Source organism: Passer montanus, unplaced genomic scaffold (assembly GCF_014805655.1).
Source record: "Passer montanus isolate IOZ18808 unplaced genomic scaffold, ASM1480565v1 scaffold38, whole genome shotgun sequence".
Taxonomy (NCBI): Eukaryota; Metazoa; Chordata; class Aves; order Passeriformes; family Passeridae; genus Passer; species Passer montanus.
The window spans coordinates 7,634,630-7,654,076 of record NW_024368596.1 but is presented as its reverse complement, the minus strand read 5'-3'; the positions used below and the strand labels follow the sequence as shown (position 1 = coordinate 7,654,076).

The 19,447-nt window shown below is 44.1% G+C and overlaps 1 protein-coding gene across 4 annotated transcripts in view; it reads right to left on the bottom strand.

Annotated features, from left to right (window-relative positions):
• NRK (Nik related kinase) overlaps nucleotides 1-19,447 on the bottom strand; it is a 98,410-nt gene that overhangs the window by 46,668 nt on the left and 32,295 nt on the right. For all 4 annotated transcript variants that reach the window (XM_039717340.1, XM_039717337.1, XM_039717338.1 and 1 more), the window contains exons 3-7: nucleotides 11,622-11,678; nucleotides 6,716-6,841; nucleotides 5,380-5,490; nucleotides 3,496-3,586; nucleotides 1,199-1,329 (exon numbers count right to left, since the gene is read on the bottom strand). In XM_039717340.1, the coding sequence (XP_039573274.1) occupies nucleotides 1,199-1,329; nucleotides 3,496-3,586; nucleotides 5,380-5,490; nucleotides 6,716-6,841; nucleotides 11,622-11,636 (474 nt within the window). In that variant the 5' untranslated portion in view covers nucleotides 11,637-11,678. The remainder of the gene's footprint in view (nucleotides 1-1,198; nucleotides 1,330-3,495; nucleotides 3,587-5,379; nucleotides 5,491-6,715; nucleotides 6,842-11,621; nucleotides 11,679-19,447) is intronic.

The following is a 19,447-nucleotide window of genomic DNA, read 5'->3' as shown; positions in this document are numbered from 1 at the left end:
CTCACTGTGTATACAAACACCTTTATCTGGATATATTTGCACTAGTTTTGTCTTGTTTGTTTGTTCTGGTTTTTTTTTGAAGAGCAAGAAGTTCCAGAGCAGCTTCCTATCAAGTATAAGTCTCTGTGGGAAAGACCAGCTCTGTGCCACCTTCTGAGTCACAGCACTGTTTGCAGAAATGCTTCCAAAACCCTCTGCTGATAAATTTTAAACTACCATCTGCAGTATCTATTTGGGAACAGACAAACTACAATTATTACTGAAGGCAAAGAAAGCTCAAGAAATAGGGGTGCACATTCTTTATGATTATATCTTCTGTTAAGTACACATTCAGGGAAGGAAATCAACTGGGGACAAGGAATGAAGACAAGAGATTAATTTCGTGAGGTTTCAGTAGAAGATTGGTATGATATGAAAAAAAATAAATATTCTTTAGTCGTGACTGACACACACAACATGACCTCACTGGGCCAGTGCAGCACAGAAGGGCTCAGCAAGGGAGAATCACAGCCTCTGAATCACCAGGAAATGGAAGCAGTAACAGGTTATTCTCATAAATATTTGGAAGGAGAGGTGCAAAGTGGCAATGGAGAGAGCACCTGAACTAAAAGAGTGACTCTGCAGGGTCACACAGAAGACTCCTGCTCAGAAAGCCATCCCTGGAAAACACGCTGCATAGTAATGCCCACAAACTGAAATGCAGGAAATTCTGTCTCTCAGCCACCCTGCCACTGACCAGAAATCATTCCAGGATGGGAAACCACTTGCAGTCACATGCTCATGAATGAGCAAAGGGATGCTAATTACTGCAAATTAACTCAGGATTCACTGCTGAGTACAGAGCAAAACAGCTCTACCACAGTGTGCAGTAATTTGTCATATTAATATTACACTACTTCAAGTATTCCTTTGGAACTCCTCTCTTCCTTTCTTTCCAGACCTGCAAACTTCTTAGCACTTTTTTCTTATTGCAGAGAAGTTCATGAAAGTGTATTTCATGTACTAAAAATTCAGAAAAAATACTCAAAGTGAAACTTCACTCTTAAAAAGAGCCTCTACCCACATATTACAAATACTTCTGTTTGTACAGTTCTAGTATTATTGTGGTTTAAAAGGCAGGAAGCTTGAACTTTCAAATGAGCAAGATTTTAGCAATAACCCACAGGTTTTCTTACCTTAGGGGGTGTTTAACACTTACTCTGTAATCATAGGTAGAGTCTGGGTTCTCCTCACAAGCAATGACCTCGGGTGCCATCCAATACGGGGTGCCAATAAATGTGTTTCTTCTCCCAATTGTCCTGTCCAGCTGAGCACTTACACCAAAATCCACTGAAAAGCCAAGAAGAGGTAAAGAAATTAGCAAAAAGCTGTATCCACATGGCAGAGCTTGTACTTGGTCACTTTCATACTGTTTAGAACATCAAACCTTTGCTCTACAATACATATGAAAGCTGAGCTCCTCCAGCATGTCTTATCCAATAGTTGAGATTTAACTGCCTCTTTTTTCCCCTTCTTTTTGACAGAAGAATTAAATAATGCTAAATTATTATCTAAATTATTTATATATATACTATTCATTATTTATATTATATTATTTATTATTATATTATATGTCATTTATTTAGCATGCTAAATCTGCCTGGTGGGTTAGAGGAATTGCTCTACAAGACATTATGGAATAATTTATGCTTAACTTAAATGCTGCACTGAGTAGGACTCAAGGTCTTCAACTAGACTGAAAGAAAAAATAGTATCTACACACAAGGCAAATTTGGATGTGTCTAATACAGCCTCTTGTGAAAGCTGGAAAGAACCACCATATCACTTCATTCTGAGGTGTCTGGAATAAATTCTTCTCTACATTCATACACTGTCTCAGAACAAACTGGAGAATCTACTACTTTATTCTCATCTTAGCTCATGATGATGAGTGAATCGTGTGGTTCCCTCTGTGCTGAAAAGGGTGGTACTTTCATAAGGACTGTACAGCAAAACGGCTTTGTTCACATATGAAAAGGGTCCACACAACCAGTAATTATGTGATTGTATTTCTCTTTGAACAAAACCCCAAGATACACTAATTGCATCCACTGGGATAGCACTGGAGTGGTATTCACAGAGGAGACAAAGGAGGGGGAAGGAGAAGGACTGAAAGGAGACAGCCCCGTGGTCACCATCAAGGGGCAGATTTTCTCATTGATGTTGTCTCATTGCAGATTATCTGCAAGCCAAAATTATTCGTAGTGCTATAATTTCATGTGCCTGCCTAGCAAACCTTCTCCAAGAAGAAGGTGGAGCTGACCTTTGGGATCATTCTGTGCTCTGTGCTTCTGATGGGAAGCGCACACTCTCACACTGAGGTGGAACAGAATTGAACTGAGAACCTCTTGGCTTTTGAGCTTCTTTTCCTTAAGACACATGAGCTAAATCTCTCTGGAAACAAATTTTTCCTTCTTTTTTAAAAGCATTATACTCAGCAAATCAGTTTCATTTTTACCTAGAGTTAGAAAAGTTTAACTGTTTTGTCAACCAAGTGAAGAATGGTGGAAGTAGTAATTACACAAGACCATAAAAACACACAACACCCCCATCTTACCTGTATTAAGAGGGAAGAGTTGACAATTAGTACATATGATTTAGAGACTACAAGCAAAATCCTGCCTTCATTTAATTTGACAGCAAAACTCTCTTTGACTTCAGTGAAGCCAGGTTTTTGCCACAAGGTTAAAACATAATGAGATTTAAAGTACCTATTTTTACTTGCTCCAACCAAGCATGCTACCCCACATCCACCAGCCATGTTTATTATTTGTTGTTTTCCAACTCTACAGAGAATTGTCTTAGTTAAAGACAGAGGGACTGTAAAGATCATCACGAATAAGAAGTGCTCCCCTTGAGATTTCTCCTTTAAACACTTGCCTGTGATGTCTTTCCAAAACATGAAAGACATCTCAAGAGAGATACATACTTGAGTTTAGCTTTAGGAAGTCAGAAGTTGTCAACACTGACATGTCACAGCAATAAAAGGAAATGAGTAACCCTCCAGCTCTTCTGAGAGATGACTGTTATTCAGTGGTAGCCCTTACACATGAGTAATTCCACTTATTGTCAGATTTATGCAAATCTCTGAGACCACTTCCTTTAGAAAAATGGATTAGCAAAATTTGTTTCCCCAACTTTTTTACTCTGGAACTCTTTTGCATGCCAGGATCCTCTGTGAAGTCCTGGTGGTGCTGTGACTTCCTGGGCTGGCTCTGTGTGTGATATATATACTATATATAATACTGCCTGTAGTGCCCTCACGCTGTCAGGGACACCCTTGCAGAACACTTTACATTTTCAACTCTTTCTGCATTACACACACCTTGAAAGCACAAGCATTGATGACACTTGGCACACGTTCTGCACTTAGGTTACTGAGAGTTTCTTCTGAGCCAAGATGGAAATCTTAAATTTTAACAAATAGATTTCTAGCACACATTTAAGGAAACTTACCCAATTTTACTTCTGCATTTTCTGTGAGAAGAACATTCTGCCCTTTAATATCTCGATGGATGACATGGTGAGCATGAAGATGTGCCAATCCCTAAAAGAAAACCAGATTTATTCTTTCTTCCTAACATTACCCTGGCTATGGCACTGTTGCCTTTTTACACTTTTGCCCTTTTCAGTCTTTATTCATAAGGAAAGTCCTTTAAATGTTACTAGCAACATTTTCAAGGAGGAGAGAGGACAGAAAACATAGACATGATTGTCTTCTTCACCACAGGACTGACAGTGGTGGAGCATCTTGAGTTGTGTGAAGAGAATGAGATAGCAATATTTTAAACTTCTGTCTCAGAATCAAGGGATGTTCCTTACACTCTATTCTAAAAGCAAGTAAGAGAGAAAAAGAGCAAAGCAGAATGCTCTGTATGAGGACCAGAGACAGCAGCTGCTTGGTTGTAGTGGCCTCAATTCTGCATTCAATGAAATGAGAAATTCAGTGGCAAATGGACTAGAAAAAGTTAAAAATACCATGTCAGACCTCTTTTTGAATGCAGCAAATATTGTTTTCAATCAGTTAATATTTGCTGTCTCCTCCTGCATTTCAAAATTGCCCATGGTTGAACTATCACAGACATAAAGGAACACACTGAAATAATCCATTATAGTAATCCAGGGATGCTTCACTCACAACATTTAGCCTCTCTAATATTAATGGCTTCAAACAGAGCTCCCACCCAGCTTGGAAATTTTCCAGAAGGAAGCACTGTCAATCCATGTGCAACTGGCCCATTTTGTCTGAAACAAGCATGATCAAATCCAATCCCTTGTTTTACCAACATGCTGTTACAGTTTTCAGTCGCATGAGCACAAATCAAATGTTTTAACATTAATTGCTTTAACAGAGCAATTACAGCCACACCAATGAGGAACAACCTGACCACACCACTAAGGGTTTTTCTTTTGCAGAAGAACTCCCCACACTTTCCAGATACAATGATCATAATCCTCAGGCTAGTGCCAAATCCCTGCAAGAAGGCAAATATTCTCTGCTGAGCACATTTCTCAACTGCTATGCCCCAGAAACAAAGTTTCACCCCTATTCAAGCAGTACTTCAGCATGCCAGCTAAATTCCAACTCCCAGAACACGCATTTATCTTACCATTATTTAGAAAAGATGTAAAATTCTATTATAGGAAAGACAGATCAGTAACTCTGTAATGGGTTTTGAATTTAGAATGACTGGCTCCAACATCATATTTTTTTTCCAGGCCAGTTCACTAGATTACACTTGGGAATTGTTTTATCCTCTGTACTTTCCAGGAAAAAAAAAAAAAGAAAGAAAGAAAGCAGCCCTAAGCCTGCATAGAAGGAAATATAGCCCCAAGATTTGTCTTGGGCAATACTGTCCCAGCAGGGCCACCTTTAAGATTTTGGAATGCTGTTTAGTCAACATTGCCTAATAGTGTGGAAAAGAGACCCCTGAGTGTGTGCAGGTAAAGGAATTATGGACAGAAAGACCTTGCAATCATGAACAGCTGAAGCACTGAGCAAAAAGATCTCCTGATGTGGAGGGCAGACATACTGAAAACAGAAAATTTATTTCCTTTTCTAGGTGCCCAGTGTCTGAAATTTCAGAAGATGGCTATTTGCCATAGGAAAGAGGAATTTTCTGTTCTTCAGAAAACGGGATTAGCTACAACAATATGGGATGTCAAGCAGCCATCATGCTGGCTCCCAGGGCTCCTCTGAACTCAAGGACCATAGCCCACAGCCCCATGGATCACAACCTTTAAACAATAATGCTCATTAGTGACCTATTTTAGCAACCAAAGGCCTGGAAAGGCCTTTTTGTTGCAAATGAGCAGCGAAGCTCTGCTGGCAGGACTCACCCTGAGAACCTCTCTGCAGATGTAAGCAATCCAGTCTTCCTTGAAACAGTTCCCTTTTGTCTTCTTTACCAAGTCGGTGACAGAGCCTGCCCCGCAGTACTCCATCACCAGCTGCAGGGACACAAACACACACAGGGCACCTTTACACAGCTCTGCCAGGGCCAGCAGGGAGAACACCTGCAAACACCCACTCCTGCAGACACATTTCTCTCCACAGAAAAAAGCAAGGCACAACTTCCCCAGAATATTTCTGAGTTTCACAGTCCCTGAACCTCACAGAAAGGAAAAACAATTCTTTATCTCATTTCAATGAGATAAATTCTTTTGAGAGAGAATGAGAACAATTCTTTATCTCATATCACAGGCTGTGCCTGTGTTGTGCCAAAGCAGAATGCAATATGGAGATGGTTTACAGAGTGATGGGGTTTTGTTTCCTTGGCTGTCAGGGCCAAGTGTGTGTGTGTGTGTTGGGACTGTTGGAGGGCAGTCACGAGATGTTGTGCAGTTGAGTGCTTGGCAGATTCAGTCTAGTTGTAATGTAATATAGTATAAAATAATACAGTATAATAAAGTAATGGATTAGCCTTCTGATATCCATGGAGTCCTCCTCATCATTTCTCCCTGCCATGGAGGTCACCATGAACACTGCACACTCCCACCACAGCCCAGCCATGGCAAACTGTATGTGGCCTTCTCAGGTGCCAAGTGACTTAAAAATCTCATTTCCTGAATCACACACACTGCTAAATAAATAAAAAAATCTCACTAGTGCTCCTCTCTTGTTGCAGGTTTTAGGCAGTTTGGGGTTTTTTTTATATACAAAATTGGAAAAGCAAGAGTTAACAGCACTGAAAAACATGGGAACTTTTAAAAAAATTGAAATTTCTCATTTTGCTGCAGAGCTTCAAAAATATTGCAGACAAAACATTGGAGGATTCATTATTCTTCTTTTCTTTATTGCAAATTCCTCTGGTTCCTTTTTTTAAATTTTCCATCTGAAAAAAGGAGAGGAAAGCAACAAGAACGAGAGAAGGCGAAAAGGACAAGCTCTTTCAGTAAAAAAAATTAGAGAAAAATTTAATTTAGAAAAAAAAAAGGTTCAAGCAACAAATCAGAATGACAGCACCAGTCACAAGAATCATAACATACTTTATGCCCATCCTCAAAGGAAATCATAGGGATGGAAGACGTCTAGGAGGAGTAATTTTTCTCTTTTATATGTTATTCTTCAGAACAATGACTTCAGAGCTTCACTGAGACAGAGTCCAAGCCAAGCATGCTGGAACTAAAGAAGGAGCTGTAAATCTGATGAGCAGAAATGACACTAAACACTTACCCAGAGCTGATCATCTTGGCCTGCAGGACTTTTCTTTACAAAAGCCCCATAATATGTAGCAATATTCCGGTGATGGGAGTACTTTTTTAGCATGTTTATCTCCAGCTTGATTTCCTCCTCTTCATTCTGTAACAAAAAAGAGAGCAGGAGGCTCCTTAGGGGACCAGAGACCATGGAGCCCCAGGGCTGCAAAGCAACCTCTGTCTTTTGTGAGCAACCTGGTCTGATCTCATGGGTGACCCTGCCTTGAGCAGGAGGCTGGGACCAGAATTACCCTGGGATTATGAGACTGCAGCTGATAGATGGCCCCTAAAGTGACAACTGAATCACCCTGATCCATGGGTCTAAACCAATGAATTGCTAGGGTTTGACCTAAAGAATTAAAAATGTCCCCACTCGGGCATAAAAATTGCACATTGTCTCCTCAGGGAGCTTCAACAGTTCCTATTACTCCCCCATTTATGGCTTCTGCATGCAGTAATTTGGTCTCGGAGACTAACCAGATTCAAACAAAAATAAAATTGTTCCTAACACTCCATTACTTAAATATTTGGAAAAGCACTGAGTGCACACATCAGACAATCTGTCTTCCCAGTCCTGTGGAGGGTCCTGCTGGGAGGAAACCAAAGCCAAGAAGGAGGTGATTGCCACAAATCAAACTCCAGCCTAAGCAGGGTCAGGAACTGCTCCTTCCTTACAGCTGAGGCTGCCCTGTCTGGACCATGGGCTTTCTCCCCTCCTAACACCAAGCCATCCATGAAGCCCCTGGGATGCTGGGAGCTAGCACACCCCAAACATCATCTTCCAGGCACTGGCTGCCTGTTTTCCCTCTGTTTCAGTCTTGCCAGGACAGACATTCTCTTCTGCCCGTACAACATTGTGCACAATAAGACAACTACTGGAAGCACAAGTTTTAATACTATATTAGAAGGAAATGCCCTTTTCCAAGGAGAACTGCCTGATTTGGAAAGGCCCCCTCAGAGCTGGCTGGCTATGGTGCACAACACCCAGTGAAACACACCCAGGTTTTGCCATCTCACTTCAACAGGAAATGAGTGGTGCTGCAAGGTATCCTTCTATCAGTGAAAAGGAGTACCACAAACTTGAAAATTAATTCACCTTGTTGAAAAATATCCCAGTCAGCACTTACTAGCTGAAGGGGAAAAAAAAAAGGCAGCAAGAACAACTCAGCCCCAAAGGACATTTTTCTGTGCTTTTCCTCTATTTTCCAGTATTTTGCCATTGAAGCATTCCTTTAACCACCATGATGGCCTGCTTGCAAAGCCAGACACATTGACCTTCTTACCTGAGGCAACACATTAAAGCCTGACAGGCTAAAGCCAAATTCCCTCAAGAATATGCATATGATGTGTCTTACTAAACTTGACCACACAAAAATAATTCCCAAAAGAAGGGACCAGTAAGTTTTTCCCAGTAATATCAACACCCAGGAGACACATTACCAGACCAAAGGCTAACTGCACTAAGCCTTCAGAGACATAAAATAACTCTAGTTGAAGCTAAAGGAGCTATTTCAGGTTTCCTAATAATCTTTGTTGAACACAGGCTCTCAAGCTGCACACATCATTTATCTTTTGTTTGCAGTTAGGGAGAAAGGAGGACCCTTAATCCTTGGGACTCTTGATACAGCCCTGGATGTTGAATGACTGAATTAGTGAGGCTGAAGAGGAGCCCAGTGCAGCACCTGGAGTGTCCAGGAGAAATGGGAGCTGGCTGCAGACAGAATGCAGGAAATCAAACCTCCAATGGTAGGATTCTCTGCACAGAGCACAGTCAGAGAGGTGAGAGCTTGTGCCTGGGGGATACCAGGCTCTACTCCCTTTGGAGCTCCAGACAGTGCACGTGAAAGGGTGGACACAAGCAGGTAAGGAGGAGGCAGAGATCAGGACATGGGAACTGTCATCCTGGACCTGACCACAAGAGTCCTGTCATCTACACAAGCCTCTGGACCTTTAGGGAAGAAGGGCAGAAAAAGGAACAAACAGGGAGGACTCCCTTCTTCCTCTGCATTCTGCCCACTCCTTCTGCAAACATGTGAAGGGGCAACACTCATCTTTGGTAAAGGCCTTCTCCAAATTACTTAAAATATTTATAGATGTGAAGGGTTTGGGGTTTTTTAACCCTGCCCATCAGCATGACATTCGCCCTGGTGGAGCCCAGCTCCCAGCCTGTAGCTTTCACAAAGTTCCCCTTGGGGAGCTGGCAGATCCCAACCATTTCCTCATCGCTGCTGCCTCTTTTTCAGCTCTTCTTCCTTTACCCAGTTAATTTCCTGGATGTTGGAACCATGCTGGCCAAGCTCTTATCCAAGTACTTTCTATTCCTCTGCAATGTGACCTCCATGTTTTTAAACAAAACCAAGCACGTGGTTGTCCATGAACACAGCCTGGATACCCCACAGGCTCATCCACACCCACTGGCAAGAGCAAGAGGAGCTGCACAGGGGTAATGCTCCTTTCCTAGGACCAGCAAGGTGCAATTCTCTTGTGTCTTTATCCATCCTGAAGGCCAGAATGATCCCTCCCTGCAGCTGTTTCTCCTTCCCTGGCCTGCAGGGCCCCAGTACCCCTGCCCAGCACAGCTGAATGCCTTGGGGAGACACTGCTTGGAGCAGACAGCAGGCTGAGCTTCAGGTGCTGGTCAGGCTGTAAGGCAAAGGGCTACACAGGACAGCAGCTGGGCTTTTCACAGACAAATGCACTCTGGCTTCCCAGTGCCTCAGGGAGTTTGGGAAAAAAATGCTCTATGCCATGGAAAAGCCAAGGCAGAAGGGAAAAGGTGAGTGATTGTGCCCCATGGGCCATTCACGAGCTCGCCCAGGAGCTGAACCCAGACCTGCTAAGCCTCAGTGCCAGGTACATCCTTCAAGCACAGGGACAAGGGACAAAAGCACCCTCAGCTTCTCAGTGCACACTCAGAATTTCCACCACCCCTCTTGGCAGCAGCACCACCAGCCCCGTGTCTCAGGGGTCTGCTCATAAATAATGCTGCTCAAGGGAAGGAAGCAGGCTCGCAGATGTGCAGGTGCAGAAAGCTGTTTGCTTCACAAACCAACGCGCTCCTGGCACAGATGGCTGCTGCACAGAGATGACAGGTTCATGATCAAAGGCTGTTTTTGAAGATGAGGGCCTATCTGCAATGGCATTAGACTGGAAAACACGCTCCTCTGACCACAACTGGAAATGAGATCATCAGCTGACAAATACTGCACCAAGGGACCCCTTAGTGCTGGGGCAGGTCTAACAACAAGTTTCACATTTAAATGTTATTTTGCTCTCTAGAAAGAATGAAAGCAAAGACAGATGGAGAATGATGTGCTGGAGAAGAGCTCTTTGATCACCTGCACCGACAGCTGAAGAGACAAGCAGCAAGAATCTCTCTGCAAGCACTCTGCTTGTCTAGCTCTGGCAAAAAACAGGAAGCAGAGCCTGCATGGAGAGGCACATGAGCACACGTTGCCATCAGCTCCCCTTTAACCATTTCAAAGGGCTCCCCCCACCCCCGTGCAACTCAATACAGCAGCACTTCCTGACAGATGTCCAGAGGATCCCACAATGACCACAGCATCCTGCTGCTGCTCTTGAGAAACCAGCCTGGGGCTGCAGCTCTTCACAGCCAAGGGCAGATTTGCTGAGCTCTTGGGGTGCCCCAGATCTGAACAATCACAGCTGGAGCTGGGCAGGCAATTTCTGATGAAATGACTTCTTACTGGAAAAAGAAACCCTGCAGATGTTGAAAGAATCAGAATCTTTTGGTGAACAGAAGTGGCAGAAGTGACTGCATCCAGGCATGCCAGCCTGTGCCCTCGCAGCAGGAATACAGCCAACTCTGCATTAGGAAAGTGAAAATAAGAGCAGAAAGTCCTGCACTCACCCTGTGCCAAGCCCAGAGAGCAGGAACACTTGAGCACAGTTGAGCTGGAATTGTCCAGGGTTTAGTGGGGGAAGAGCACCAGGGAAAACCCTTTGGGCAGTTGCACTAACATGCTCCTCACCTTCCCATGAAGGGCCTCAATGTGAGAGCAGCATGACCTGCCATCACTGCCCCTCAAACAGGACAATGCTGGCTCTGTCACCTGCAGCAAATCAGACCTAAACAGCTTTGTTTTGTTCTCACAATCCTGCAAGTCCAGTAAGGTGATTCCTAAAGCAGGACCATTTAAATTTTGTTTCCAAGTAAACAGGCATTACTGGATGCTACCAAACCAGACTTCTAGGAAACTCAAGAGGAAGCAGCAGGGAGTCTCCCCAACCTTCCTGGGGCTCAGGCTAATGTGGTCTCAAGAAGGCAAGCTGCTCCACTACTGGCTGTGCTCTTAAAAGAAGAGACAAAACCCAATATTTAGCAACTTTCTCAACACCCTGTTTGAGCACTGACAACCATTTATAAATGTGAGTAGGGACAGTGCCAATTAAACTGTCTTCTTCCCTCATCTGTCAAATCACAATAAAAAAGCACTGCATTTGCATTTCTAACATGATCCTGCTTGCTGGCTGTCAGGGCACTACTCTGAGGAACAGCTGGCATGTGAGGGGATAGGATGTGATGAAGTGCAGAGAGACAGGAAATCTTTTAATTGCTGTCTCTGAAAGCAGACAATCAACTAGAAATAAGTAGGAAGGGACTTCTTGTCTTTGATATTATTGAACCCCAAAATATATGGCAATGCACTTCCTTATTGCTTTGTCACCATTAGTCAGCCACACTTAAAAAATATGGTTGTGTTAACACCACTCAGTACTTTATAAAACACAAACCAGTGCTCAGGAACCATAACTTACAGCAGTGGATCTTCTTTCATGAGCTGTCCACCTTCTCATGATCTGATTATTTATTTTTCCTTGCTGCTTGACAATGACCTTATTATTTCTGGTTTTGCACTCACCTCAGTAACATTCATCACTTTGATTGCTGCCAGCTGCCCAGTCTTAACATGGCGACCCTGTTAAAATAACAGAAAGCACTATGTAAAACATGTAGGCAAACTATGAATACATCAGCAAATTAGGCCTGTAACAACCAGGTTTGACTAATTGCTTTCAATCATGTTCAAGGCAATGTTCTAGTCGGTGTTCCTGCTCCTTGCAAGGGGGTTGGACTAGGTGACCTTTACAAGATCCCTTCCAACCCAGACTATTCTATGATTCTATGTACCAAACAACCTTCCAGTGACTCAAGGTGAAGTTTGGTGATGTGTCACCAGAGCCACACCCTTACTGTGCTCTGAATTTAACAGAGTTACCTCTACAGGGCTGAATTTCCTTTTAGCATAAAGGGAGCAGCAGTGCAGGGAGAGCTCTGTTCTCACAGCACAACACAGCACAAGCTCAGGGGTCTCCATCTAACTTTGCTCAGCAGGTGATGCCTGCCCTCAAGCCTCCTCTTCCAGGAAATCTCAGCACAGTCTCAGAATGTCTGAACAAGAGGCACGTTCCTGTCCTGCCATCCATGGCTGCTGGGGAAGCTGGAAGGCATTGGGCAGTTGGCTCTGTCCCCACCCTGACCCCTGACATGTCCTGGCACACCTCAGGGTACAGCCAAAACTCTGAGTTCCAGAACATCAATCTGGCAACCTCCTTGTGGCTGCCAAGAAACTAAAGTTGTTTGCGTGTTTTTGACTTAAAATAAAAAATTAATGCTTTTTACTTCAAAATGCTTAGTTTTTATAATTCTCAGTTCAGCTGAGTTAACTACATCTCAGCTACTACTCAGCTAGTATCTCAGCTACTTTCTTAAAATCATGCAAGAGCTTTGAAATGAAAAATGTAATTTTCTGTGGTGGTGGGGAAGAAGTAAGCCAGGGCTTTGACTGTGTGGGTGCCTACACACGTACACAGTTCATTGTTGAATGCCCACACCCCACAGTCACTTTTAAACATCAGACAGCTGGTAACTTCAGACTAGGAAAAGGCTTGGTTTTGAAAACACAGCTAGGTAAAGGGAGGTAATAGGAAATAAAGCTATTAAAAGAGCAAACTTGCTCCTGGGAGTGACAAAATGCGATTCACAAGAACCACCACCACAAATCTTGCTGTCAGCTGCAGTTTTTCTTGCTTTGGTTAGGTGAAGCTGCTCAACAGATACCACAGATGAAGCCCTTCACCACGATAACCAGCACTGACCTCACACTGGCAGATAGCATCAAAAGATTTGAATATACAGCGGGTTTGCTGTGCATCCTAGCTTCTCACTTCCATCAGATGTTCAGAAATAGGTTTGAAGCTTTGAGACCGCAATTTTATTCCCGAAATAGTAGTGCCTGCAAAGCTGTACATCAAAATAACTAACTGACAGCAGTTAAGGAAGCCACTGGAAATCAGGAAATCAAATATGAAATGCTGCAGTTTGCAGACAAAATGATTTGCAGGTGCAATTTACACCCACAAAATTAAAAGCTGGGTTGATGTAATTTTAAAACCCAGGTTCTATCTGCACAAAAGTGCACACAAATGTTATTTTTAAGACTAAGCAATTTTGCATCAAAGAAAAATTATTCCCCATTCTCAGGCAATATGTCACAGTCATGTTTTCTTTTACAAAAAAACTAAATCCTGCTGAGTTTTTTGTACATTTAAAGGTGTCTTCTTTCCATGGAAGCACTCCTGGGATTGCAAAACATTTTCTCATGAAGCAGAATGAGAGGATGATGTGCTGTGATATCAGCACAGACCTCAGGAGGAAGACAAACAGGGCACCCTCTCCCCAGGCCACACAGGCCAGTGTCACCAGTGCCAGCCCAAGGGATGCTGGTGTTGGGTCAGCAAGTTCCCTCAGCCCAGCCACAGCTCCTCTCTTGGAGCCACTGTCTGCAAATGTTCCCATTTCCACTGAACGTCTGGGCAATGCAGGGAGAGGGCTCCCCCAAAGCACAGCCACCCTGTCTGCACCCCAGGGTCAGTCTGAGACAAGCACACTGGCAGCTCCAGCTCTCTGGACACCACGCACCAGGTCACCAGCCCATGGAAAACAGGAGTCTCCCCTGGACTGTTGTAGGTTCTGCAAAGGACCAAGAACTAACACTGCTTTTCACAACTGTGGTGAAGCATGGAAACCTGCTTCTTTACTGAAAAATAATCAATCAGTACTAGGCTAACAGTGCACTTGAATATTCATCAGAATAAGGGAGAGGGAAAGGCTTGGCATTCAGTCCTGGTGTCACAGAATAGCTCCTGGTCAAATTGTCCCTCTTGTAACAGATATTGGTCATTTTGCTGCCACAGGTATTTCCACTGGATGGAAAATCTGCTGCTCTCACCACTATAAATGTGAATACTAACCCCCCAAAAGGTTTGGAAAATCAGTATTTATGGGAAAGAAAACAGCAAGTCCTTTTGTTTTGAGGGCTCTGATTCACCTTTGCTCAAAAGGTATGTCCCTGTTAACTAAGATGCACAACTCAATCCTGCTCCTGCATTAAGGCACAGACTATGACTGTGCTGGCAGTTCAGAAAAAAAATTACAGATTTCTCAATATTGGTCTTTTAAACTGTTTGGAGTCAATTTTCCTTAACATCTCTAGAAGCAGTAAACATCCTGAACCCAGCCCTGATAGAGAGTAATGCCTTAGCAAGGAAAGATTTCAGTGCTGGTCCCTTATTTTTTTCATTTATCAATAAATCTCAGAGGTTAGCCAGAGTTCATGAGAACTCTCACATTGCTGCTTCTGCTGAAGCCACTAAGTTGAGCACGTGTGAATTGTTTTGAGAAAAGTTGTGTTTTCATCTTTGTTTAAAGCTTCTAGGAGCAAACTGGCTGTTTTAACTTTTTCCCAACCAAATGAGATCAGCTGATTCACTTACAAGACATGCTGAAGTTCATCCTGGCTGATTTGATCTGAGAAGAACAACAGGCATTGCCCTCCCAGCCCTCTGTTCACTCTGCCACTGCCCATCCTCTCCGGATCCCTGGAGTTCAGCCTGCTGTGATCCAAGATCCTCCACTGCACACTTCCTTAGAAACTGGGCAGAGGGCTGGAATGGTCTGTGGGCTGGTTTCCCCAACAAAAGGTTTAATCTTTCACCCAAATGCTCAGTATAAGAGCCCTGGAGAATGTAGTGAAAACAGCCAACAGCCACTTGCAACACCCATATTCCACCCAGGAGTACAGCATCAAATTCCATCAAGCTCACACAGAGCTTAGACACGAACAATTCTGAGGCTCAACGACTTTCTAAAATTGAAGTTCCACCCTTCATTTTGATGAGGTATCCAAGCTGGAAATAATTCTCTTTGAGTCCAGCTAAATTCCTGGTCTCCTCCAGAAAATATTTCCGCATAGTCTGCTGTAGTTGCCAGTTAGTCACTACAGTAACATTCAGCAAACCTGAAGCCAGCACGCACATTTTTCAAATCTACACACTGCTCATTGCAGCCAGACTTGTGGGAGATGCTTTATGCCAAAGACCTGGCTCTGATGAGCTCCAACCCTTCATTATCTCTGCAGGGAGAGATACATGGAATAGATTGCTCCGTGTTATTTCTGTTGGATGTGTATTTATCCTTTCACCTGAGATAAAGGAATGCTTATCTACACCCTTACTAAGGGTCAAGACACGTACTTTTCTATTGACATCAAACAAGAGTGTCAACATTAGCAGCCAGCTATTAGCTGATAAAGGGGCTTTACATGAATTAAGTATATTTACAAAATGATGCATTCAGTCACGTACAACACCTTTTCCTCTTAGGTTCCAAAAAAAATTTTGGACTGTCCCTGGCTTGGGCCATGATTACAAGAAGAGACCCAAGGTCCCTATGAGATCACAAGGCTGCAAGTCATACGCAGAGAGCTTGGTCTGACAGCTTCCCTCCCAGATCCTGCACGTAGCTCTCTTCCTGGGGGTGGGAAGCAGCTCCCATCAGCTTCTCTCCCCACCTGGGATCCGACAGATTTGGACAATTGCAAGCCCAGACAGCAGCAGCCAGCTGTCCACTCAAGTGCTGCACACCGTGCCAAGGCAGCCCACGGCAGTCCCACCACAGGCTTCCTTTTTGGCAAGAGGCACACATTAATGTTCACGTGGTCCTGGCCTGTCTGCTGGAGCTGTCCCTGATGTAACCGCAGCAGGAAAAAGTGCAGGAGAAAGGCAGGGACTGCCTGCTGCAGGACACCAAGGCAGCACAGAGCTGGTGCATTTCACCACACAACATGTCCTTGCTCTTGTCCATGTCCTTGTCTCCTTGTCTGCAAGCAGAAGCAGCACAGAGAGGAGGTCAGGTGCCTGTGTGGAGGGATACCTCCCAAAAACCAGAAGACCTGGACACTTCAAGTTTTTGTGGGGCCCTTCATGTGGACACAAAGTTTTGCAGCTTTGTGTCCACATGAAGGGCCATGTCATACCAATCACACTCTACCAGGCACAGACACCAGCAGCTCACACTGTTAGCACAAGGGTAGGGGACTCCTGGCTGACCCATCACTGCCTGCCTGGTAATCCTGAAAGCTGCTAAACACCACAACTTTAACTCTCAGGACCTTCTCTGGGTGTTCAAGATTTGCATTGTAAAGTGAGATGTGGCTGTTGGGGGTGTGGGACTTTGGCAGTCAAGGTCCTTCTCAACCAGACATTCCTTATGGGATAACAGATGCAGCCTGTGGCCACCCGTCCTTTGGGAGCGAGGTGAAAGCACAGCTGCGTGGCTGCAAGCTCTCACCGAAAGTGAACTCGAGCAATCAGATTTCCTGTTCAAAATGCACTGATGAACTTTGAAGTCTGAGCCCATCTGTGTGGCCCTGCAGCTGCTGGCAGCCTGCCAGCTCAGGCTGCTGTGCCCTGTGGGACTGGTCCCCACCCTTTCACCCCTCTCCTCTCCACCCTTTCCATCCTGCAAATACAAGAAAAGCCTTTAAGAGATAATGCATGGAGTGAACAATGCTCTGTGCAGGGATCCAGGAAACCCTGTGTCCTATTCCACGTGACCTTCATGAAGCCACAATCCTTCTGTTTCCTTTCCACCCGCACAGGACTCCTCTACTCAGACCCAGTTCTTCAGAAGGGATGAGGGATGTTTGCTAACCCCAGCCCCAGAGCCAGGGGGAACACCAGCTCTGCCTGTTGACACTGCAGGCAGGCAGGCAGGAGCAGCCTCCCATGCAGCTGCAGAGTGTTCCCCAGTGGGTCAGCACAGCAGGGAGAACCCCAAAACATAAAACCTGCAGATATGCTGCTCCTACGCAGCAGCCTAGACACAGCCACTGTTCTGCAGTAAAAGGCTCCTCATAAAAGCACCTGCAGAGTGTTCCCCAGTGGGTCAGCACAGCAGGGAGAACCCCAAAACATAAAACCTGCAGATACGCTGCTCCTACGCAGCAGCTTAGACACAGTAAAAGGCTCCTCATACAAGCATCCTGCTGTCCCTCAGAGTCTTCATGATGGTAACAAGAGGTCAGGGCTTGCACACCTGGGGCTGTGTCACCTAAGACAGTTTTTAGGTGATCTCTATCAGCAAGAGCAGTCCGTACGTCTCAATTCAGCACCTGCAGCCATGTGAGACAAGGCATGGCAGTCATGGCTGGAGCCCTTCAGCTAAAAATACAGCAGTAATGCAAAACCTGAAAGGATCTTCCAGGAATATATTCCAAGGAAGAAGTGATTAAGAGCTTATAGCTTGATTTTGTTAGTTAATGGCCCAAGGCGAAGTTCAGATTAAGTCATGCACTGAATACTAGCACTGGATTTCAGGAACGATTCATTTCATCATAGGCTATGACATGTAATCCACGTCAACTCTGATAGTTTAAAAACCCCCAAAACCACAAAAAAGTGCACAGAACCCCTCAAACCACAAATGTCTTGGACAGATGGGCACCAGTTTGTCACAAAGTCCTTTTTTTTTTTTTAAACTCCCCCCAAAGAGCTCAGGACACCAGCCAGGTGGGAACACAGTTATCATTTTGATTACAGCTTCATCCTTTTAATTACAAACTCAGGCTGCAGAAAGCCTCCTCTGATTGACATGATAAAGTTTTGGTGATCCATCCACACCAGCTCTGGATGTCTGTTGTATTTCAGGGCTGTAAATCAAAGAATCGTATTCCTCTAGAGCATCTCTTTTCTTCTTTATCATGCTGAGATTTTGGAAGGTCACCTCTGGAACCCTCAGCTCCATCTCCCAGCTGGAGCACACCTTTCTTTCTTTCCTTGGGCCTGCTTTCATGGCAGCAGTGCAGCAGGCAGGCTCTGCCATAGAACCACAGCCCAGCTGCAGTGCCTTGGTGCTGGCTGTGTGGATGCCACACGTTTGCCCTTTCACCCCCACATCTACCACACAATCTCCAGACAGTCCCGGGTCTCACCCAACACCCCTTGGGCAGCAAAGCCAAATATTGCATTTCCTCTTCCCTATGCTGCTTTAAGACACTCTGGGTAGCCTTGCTGCCGTTAACTGTGCTGAAGAGAGGAAGAGCACACAGCAGACTCAGCACCAGCTCCTGAGACCAGCAGGAGGAACACGAAGGTGCTTTGTTCTCTCAGAAAATACAACACTGGACACCACCAGGCACAGTCCCTCACACTGGAGCAGGACTGCCTGGCAGACTCCAACTTAACACTGCCTTCAGAGCCAACCCCAAACGTTTCCTGCCAGGGAAAGCAAAGCACATCACCTAAACACTACAAAATATCACCCTTGTCCTCTGCTGGTCCGTGGTGAACAACAGAAATGGCAACACGCTGTAGATAACCAAGGCATGCTCTTCAAGGTTGATGCTGTATTGGTCCTTTTTGTCTCCCATATGCTAAACCCCACTCTGTGATTAGTTGTGTTCTAAGCAGTCAGCTAAAATGTACCACTTTAGGTATAGACCACACCAATAAGTCAAGTGTTATTTCACATACCCCAGAACTTGGGTTGCAAAATATCAGCGCCAAACGCTAAAATGTCTGCATGTAGATACATAAAGAATGAAAGTTAATTAGTAACATTCTGTGCTCTATAAGACAAAGGCCGCTACATTAATGAAGAAATATTAGTGACACATATGATTTATAAAGGGATTTGAAATTAATTAAAAACCCTAAAATGTTACACTGCATTCCAAATTAAAAGATATAATTTTGTAAAGTTTATCACATTTAAGTAGTAAAGTGTATTGAATATTCAGCAAAAAACCAAATTATTTTCCTCGCAAACACCACCACCCTATTTATGTGCAAAACGTGTCATTTTATCCCTCCCATTGCTTTTCTCTCCCACCTCATATCAGGAGTGGAAATGTATTTGCACTCACTCAAAGTGAAAATAGTACTTTTTTGAGTTTTTCCAAATGAATAGATGTTTCAGGGTTAAGATGTAAAAAAACAAAATCAGGAATTTCTCTCAGGGCCTCTACTTGTGTCACATGTTTAAAGAAACAAACAAAATTATCACTGTAAATCATAATACACTGAAGATAACCAAGTTGGCAGTGGTATAGGAGAACTTCCTATATACTAAAATAGCAACACATTAGCCCAGAGAAGAGATTAGAAAATATAACCTCCATCAGTCACTTAAAATTCTACCCACGCGCACATTGTCTAGAAGGGAGGGATGGATAAAGGTCATTTCAAAAGGACCAGATCAAACCACCTTGATCTCTGGAGGAAAACAACAGTTTTTCATCCCCACTGTAAATGTCTGTACCACAACCCTCCTGAACTGTAAAACCCAAGAGGCACCAGAAGCAGTTTTTCTGTCCAGGTTTTTTTTTATCCTTTCAGTTCCTATTTC